Raw genomic sequence first — 7,333 nt, 5'->3', positions numbered from 1 at the left:
CTGGTCTTCTCTAGTGGTCTACTCTGTGGATCACAGGAATCAAACCTGGTCTTTCCTATTGCACTGGTCTTGGGTCAAAGGAAGTAATCCCTGTCTTCCCTCACAGTTATAATTCACTGGGTTTTCGAAACACAACATGTTATTAAGCCTGGTTTGACTCATTGCTCATCATTAAACTGAAAACAGGATACATGCATAGACAAGGGATAAAACATACTATAGACAATAGGCAAAAGCACATTCTAATACATTTATACCTTAACTGACTAACTATTACATCACTTTACATATATCCTTTTACATACATCATGTCCACACTATGCTATACACAAACATACTGAAGCCAACACTCTGATGCTTCTGACTTCCCAGCTAACCCTGTACCTGCAAAACTGGGATTAAGGGAAAGGGATGAGCTTCTAAAGCCCAGTGAGTAGAAACATTGAAAACAGTTCATTCATACGCACTATATATGAAAATGCATCACAACACAAGCATCTCAATATATCTTGGATTAGACATGACCCCAAAACTCCCTCGACGGGCTATTGAAGTCGCCTTGGTCCAATCCCCACTAAGGTAGACATGACCCCAAAAATACCCTCTGTCAACACTGGCCCCCCAAAGGAGCTACACAGGGCATTCCAACAAGTAATTGCCCAACTGACCTGACACAATGACAGGAGCCGAAGCTTAGGCTATTGGAGTCGCCTGGGTCCACCTAATCTCTGATCACATAATATGCAATGCTTCACATTCGTGATTCTAATGCAATCACCCTAATACATATCATAGCATTCATGATGCATGAACTATGCTAAAGCATTATGTTTCTTTAATAAAAAAATAAGTTTAGTTCTACTCACCTCTAGCCAATGCTTGGCTAACCCTGGGCTAACTCTGCAAACTCTGAAGCAACACTCACTGCTGCTCTCTCTGGTTCCTCTGTTCTGTGCCTACACAGATGGACTCAAGTGAGGGACCAACATACTCTAACATACCTCTAAACATCTCCCCTTAAGACCCCTTAAAACACCTCAAAATATGCATGCAAAACAAGCAAAGGAAAGCTGGACAGGGCACCTTCGGCAGCACCTTCGGCGGCCGAATGTTTCCTCCAGAGACGAAAGTCAGGCATGTTCGGCGGCCTAACTTGGACTTTCGGGGGCCGAACCTGGGTTCATCCAGAACTCAGTTTCGTGCACAAGAACGCCTGCCATCCGAACTTCAACCCTCCAAACATGCATCCAACCTCTCCAAACATACTCTAAACACTTAATCATGCATATAGGAGTCTTAAACACATTAAAACTCCAACAAATAACACACAACAACCACAAACAAAGCATAGGATCCATACACCCTAATATGCACAACTCATGCATACACATGCACAACTCCCCTTTCCCCTCATCAAACTCATTTAAAACATAATTAAAACCAAGGATTCACACTTACCTATTGAAGAACAAAGGCTGGCGTGACTCCTAACTTGAAGAGATGGAGATTCAAGCTTCACAAGCTCCTAAACTCCACAACTTCTCAAAACTCCCTTTAACTCACTTAAAACCTACTTTTCTTTGAAAGATTTGATGTAAAACTATGGAAGATCATTGAGAGAAAGCATGAGCAAGTTCCTGAACCAAAGGAGAGCCTAAGCACCTCCTTAGTCGGCCAAAAGCACTTTTAAAAGTGCACCACCGCTTCATGTTGGGTGGCCAAAGCTCCATGCAACACCTCACCACTTTAGGGGGCCGAACCTTAAGTTTAGGGGGCCGAACGTGGGGTACTTTCGGCAGCCGAACTTTAACTTTAGGGGGCCGAAAGTGGGAAAATCTTCCTTAGCCTTTTCTCTTAAAAACTCATTTCCTTTTCAAATCAAAAACTTAAAACATATCAAAACATTTTAGAAAACCTTCACTCTACCCTTCAGGGAAACTCTGACATTCAAAATTCCACCGGACGGTAGGAACTCCGATGTCTGAACTAGCCGGGTATTACAATCTTCCCCCCTTACAAAACATTCGTCCTCGAATGTTAAAAACAAACAGATAAGCAAGTAAAGCCTATCACTTCTCTCTAAAGAGAGAATCTATACCTCTATTCTCCTGATCTGAGTTTATACTCATAACCTTTTTCTGAACTCCACAGCTTTCGCTGCGCTACTCTGATCCTTATTCTTCTTTTCTTTCTCTTAACTAAACTAATCTCTTTGTGAAAACTCTCACTTTTAATTCTTAACAGATACAAATCTGTAATGATACCAATCCGTAATCACACTGGAATCACAACCAGTTTCCACTAACAGTTCCAATAGATCATCAATCTTTTCTACCAATCTGTATTACCAACCTTGTAATACTGATCCTTGCCCGCCTTTCTTCTTCTTTACTAAACTGACTTAATCTCTAACTCTCAACAGGTATTGCTCCAATCTGTACTCTGATCATACCAATCTGTAATCCAATCTTCTTTGATTAGAACAGTTAGTAGATCAATCAATCCTATCTAGGAACACCTGTAATTGCTTAGTAGTGACCCTGTTAACTGTAAACAGTTATAACAAAATCTCAAGAGTCTATCCTTCGTTTTCCACAACAACACTGGAATCTTCCAGGGTGAGGTACTAAGTCAGATACACCCTTTATCCACTAAGCTCTCTTATACTTTTCTGACTCTTCTGAACTCTCTCTTTCTCTGCAGGTGCCATCCTGTAGGGTAGAAGGAAAGAAATGATTCTGCGGCCAGATATCATTCTCATTCCAACCTCTAATTCTCTAACAGATGGTAAACCTGACAGATCATCTGGGAAACATCTAGAACTCTCTCTCTAGTAAAGGGTACTGAGGCTGATTCCCTGTCCTGACAAACTTGCTCACAAGAGTTAGAACCCTCTGACAACTTTTCCTGTATAACGATGAGCCTGCGGGACTGATATCAACTTCTAGGCATCTATACTGTACTCTATTCCTCTATACTCTGTCCTTTTTAAGGACTAACTATTGATCCATCCTGAGCTCTAAACTCTCCTACCTTGTCTCTGCGGACACAGGTAGTACTATGAGTAGCTAGCCAATCCGCCCTAGGTTGACATCATCAGTCACCCCTAGAACCATAAGGTCAGCTGGATCGCATCGCCTACTCTGTATAAACTCTGAACTAAACTGACTGACTCTGCATCAGATGGATCATATTCAGGTCTACTGACCCTGAGAAAAACACTCTAAGCCCAGAAGTCATCAAATCCACTCTATCAATGGCTCATAAACAACAAGGAAAGTGAAACACTGGGTCCAAAACAAACAGCATACACATCTGAACACTTCCAAGTGAACGCATCTGACGTCACCATGTATGATGTGTTTGCCTCCTACTGAGTCAAGGTGCAGATCCAAGCTAAAGCTAATGGAACTTCCCTCGGGAATTTACTGAAGAAAAGGCTCTCCCTTCTTCCTCAGCCTCACCACCATCTAATCCCAGACTAACTCTAGTCTCTTTATGAACTTACCTTCCTTTTCTTTTCCTCTTACTCTGACCCATCTTATCCTTCTACTTATTCATACTTACTGTTACTCTTTTTACTTCTTGTTCTATTTTCTGCCTTATTTACTCTTATTCTTCTTGAGAAATCAATTCTCACTATGCCTAGGTTTATGAAAACCTGAGATCCTAACATCTCATAATAACTCTCTCTTTAACTCTTCTTTGAAATTCTATCTATTTATCTTTTACTTCAATTACAACAAAAGACATCCTATCAGAATCCTCAAAACACATCAGAACATTCATAACAAAATGAACATACCTGGCACTACTGGGTCTGATGTGGCTGCCTCCTGTTGAACAACTCTACTTAAAAATGTCCGCTGAGACTGAGCTATCCAAGGTGCAGTACGACACTCACGAACTACATGTCCCTCCTGACCACACCTAAAACATGCTGTTGTCCCTGCAAGACAAACTCCCTTATGCAGCCTTCCACACCTCTCACATCTAAAGCTATCCCTATTAGAACTCGAACCCAACCCTGACTTTAACTTATTCCAAAACTCCCTCTTCTTTGACCCTTTAAGGCCTCTGACTTTCTTTTTCCCCCTTTTAGCAGCTGTACTCAAAATAGAGGGGTCAACTTCTCCTGAACTAGAGATCCTGGCATCCTTATTCTGGGTATCATCTACAGACTCTTCGTCCATATTCACTTGCACTCCTATATCCTTTCTTTGCACATCTAATTCTATCTCTCTCCTTACATCCATTCTTTCCCTGTTTTCCTCAAAAGATCCTTCAGATGGGTCTGATTCCACAGAATAACTAGCTCCACTCATCCTAGTTCTCCTGAATAACAACACATCAAGAAACAAACATTAGCACACATGTTCATATGAAAACACATGAATTTACAATATATACATGCATTACATAGCATAACATTAATAAGCATGAGTATTCCACATCAGCATGCAAAACAACTTCCTATCTTAGTGGACATGATTATACTTATTGTGCTTTGCCTTACTATGACTCTAGACCAACCTCTTTCCGATGTGGGACCTCGCTAATCCTTGAACAAAAATGCTCAACACACCGTACTTAAGAGGCCCTATGCTCTGATACCAACTGTAACAGCCCGGAAACCGGTACCCTCTTTGTAACGGCCCAAACTGCTCGGCACTAGGATCCAGATCGGCTTAAGGCCGCCGGGACCTGTAGTAAGCCTGCTATGAACTCTGTGTACCTGTTAAAATCCCATACATGATCCGACTGGACTATTACTTTTTAAAACTTGTCTTTAAAACTACCAGACTTAACCTTTAAAACACTGTCCTATAGGTCCAACCATATGAACCAAATGCTCAGATATACTAATCTGAACTAGCCCTCTGGCTATCTATAATACACCAGTGATGCTTTACCAAGTAACCTCCATACCCTATGCGCTCTGCAGCATAGAACCCACTCTGTAAGGGTCAGCATATCATAAGTTAACTTGGTTACCATAGAGTCACAGGAATCAAACCTGGTCTTCTCTAGTGGTCTACTCTGTGGATCACAGGAATCAAACCTGGTCTTTCCTATTGCACTGGTCTTGGGTCAAAGGAAGTAATCCCTGTCTTCCCTCACAGTTATAATTCACTGGGTTTTCGAAACACAACATGTTATTAAGCCTGGTTTGACTCATTGCTCATCATTAAACTGAAAACAGGATACATGCATAGACAAGGGATAAAACATACTATAGACAATAGGCAAAAGCACATTCTAATACATTTATACCTTAACTGACTAACTATTACATCACTTTACATATATCCTTTTACATACATCATGTCCACACTATGCTATACACAAACATACTGAAGCCAACACTCTGATGCTTCTGACTTCCCAGCTAACCCTGTACCTGCAAAACTGGGATTAAGGGAAAGGGATGAGCTTCTAAAGCCCAGTGAGTAGAAACATTGAAAACAGTTCATTCATACGCACTATATATGAAAATGCATCACAACACAAGCATCTCAATATATCTTGGATTAGACATGACCCCAAAACTCCCTCGACGGGCTATTGAAGTCGCCTTGGTCCAATCCCCACTAAGGTAGACATGACCCCAAAAATACCCTCTGTCAACACTGGCCCCCCAAAGGAGCTACACAGGGCATTCCAACAAGTAATTGCCCAACTGACCTGACACAATGACAGGAGCCGAAGCTTAGGCTATTGGAGTCGCCTGGGTCCACCTAATCTCTGATCACATAATATGCAATGCTTCACATTCGTGATTCTAATGCAATCACCCTAATACATATCATAGCATTCATGATGCATGAACTATGCTAAAGCATTATGTTTCTTTAATAAAAAAATAAGTTTAGTTCTACTCACCTCTAGCCAATGCTTGGCTAACCCTGGGCTAACTCTGCAAACTCTGAAGCAACACTCACTGCTGCTCTCTCTGGTTCCTCTGTTCTGTGCCTACACAGATGGACTCAAGTGAGGGACCAACATACTCTAACATACCTCTAAACATCTCCCCTTAAGACCCCTTAAAACACCTCAAAATATGCATGCAAAACAAGCAAAGGAAAGCTGGACAGGGCACCTTCGGCAGCACCTTCGGCGGCCGAATGTTTCCTCCAGAGACGAAAGTCAGGCATGTTCGGCGGCCTAACTTGGACTTTCGGGGGCCGAACCTGGGTTCATCCAGAACTCAGTTTCGTGCACAAGAACGCCTGCCATCCGAACTTCAACCCTCCAAACATGCATCCAACCTCTCCAAACATACTCTAAACACTTAATCATGCATATAGGAGTCTTAAACACATTAAAACTCCAACAAATAACACACAACAACCACAAACAAAGCATAGGATCCATACACCCTAATATGCACAACTCATGCATACACATGCACAACTCCCCTTTCCCCTCATCAAACTCATTTAAAACATAATTAAAACCAAGGATTCACACTTACCTATTGAAGAACAAAGGCTGGCGTGACTCCTAACTTGAAGAGATGGAGATTCAAGCTTCACAAGCTCCTAAACTCCACAACTTCTCAAAACTCCCTTTAACTCACTTAAAACCTACTTTTCTTTGAAAGATTTGATGTAAAACTATGGAAGATCATTGAGAGAAAGCATGAGCAAGTTCCTGAACCAAAGGAGAGCCTAAGCACCTCCTTAGTCGGCCAAAAGCACTTTTAAAAGTGCACCACCGCTTCATGTTGGGTGGCCAAAGCTCCATGCAACACCTCACCACTTTAGGGGGCCGAACCTTAAGTTTAGGGGGCCGAACGTGGGGTACTTTCGGCAGCCGAACTTTAACTTTAGGGGGCCGAAAGTGGGAAAATCTTCCTTAGCCTTTTCTCTTAAAAACTCATTTCCTTTTCAAATCAAAAACTTAAAACATATCAAAACATTTTAGAAAACCTTCACTCTACCCTTCAGGGAAACTCTGACATTCAAAATTCCACCGGACGGTAGGAACTCCGATGTCTGAACTAGCCGGGTATTACAACAAGCATCATATTCAGCCTTAAATAATTTATCAAAATTGGGTAGAGCAAGAATACGGGCAAAAGTAAGCTTATCTTTAATCTCTTCAAAGCTCTTGTTGGCAGTGTCAGTCCAAGTAAATTTCTGCTCTCTCCCTTTCTTCAAGCAATCTGTGATAGGGACAATGATGCTGCTGAAATTTCTGATAAACCGTCAATAGAAAGTAGCAAGACTATGAAAACTGCGAACTTCAGAAATAGTTTTGGGGATAGGCTGATTCTCTATTGCTTCTACCTTCTTCTCATCAATATGTATCCCTTCTGCACTAACAACAA

At 41.6% G+C, this 7,333-nt stretch overlaps 1 protein-coding gene across 2 annotated transcripts; it reads right to left on the bottom strand.

Annotated features, from left to right (window-relative positions):
• Positions 1-897: 897 nt before the first annotated feature.
• On the bottom strand, positions 898-5,935 carry LOC122722534. 2 transcript variants are annotated; one of them, XM_043953613.1, is made up of 3 exons: positions 5,884-5,935; positions 3,806-4,335; positions 898-956 (listed from the first exon to the last, which is right to left on the bottom strand). In XM_043953613.1, exons 2-3 carry the CDS (start codon positions 4,323-4,325, stop codon positions 922-924), a joined length of 555 nt encoding a protein of 184 aa, XP_043809548.1. In that variant the 5' UTR covers positions 4,326-4,335; positions 5,884-5,935; the 3' UTR covers positions 898-921. The 2 variants fall into 2 exon arrangements, with proteins under 2 accessions (XP_043809548.1, XP_043809547.1); XM_043953612.1 differs by lacking the exon at positions 5,884-5,935 and having other exon boundaries at positions 3,806-4,463.
• Positions 5,936-7,333: the final 1,398 nt, after the last annotated feature.

Source organism: Manihot esculenta, chromosome 18 (genome assembly GCF_001659605.2).
Source record: "Manihot esculenta cultivar AM560-2 chromosome 18, M.esculenta_v8, whole genome shotgun sequence".
NCBI lineage: Eukaryota > Viridiplantae > Streptophyta > Magnoliopsida > Malpighiales > Euphorbiaceae > Manihot > Manihot esculenta.
Note: the sequence above shows the minus strand (reverse complement) of the source record. Positions and strands in the feature narration are given on the sequence as shown.

Excerpts from the sequence above, each read along its gene's own strand:
- LOC122722534 (XM_043953613.1), bottom strand. The coding sequence starts at position 4,325 with ATGAGTGGAGCTAGTTATTCTGTGGAATCAGACCCATCTGAAGGATCT. Across the intron at positions 957-3,805 it reads ATCAGACCCAGTAGTGCCAG|GCACAGAACAGAGGAACCAG; the intron begins GTATGTTCATTT and ends CCATCTGTGTAG.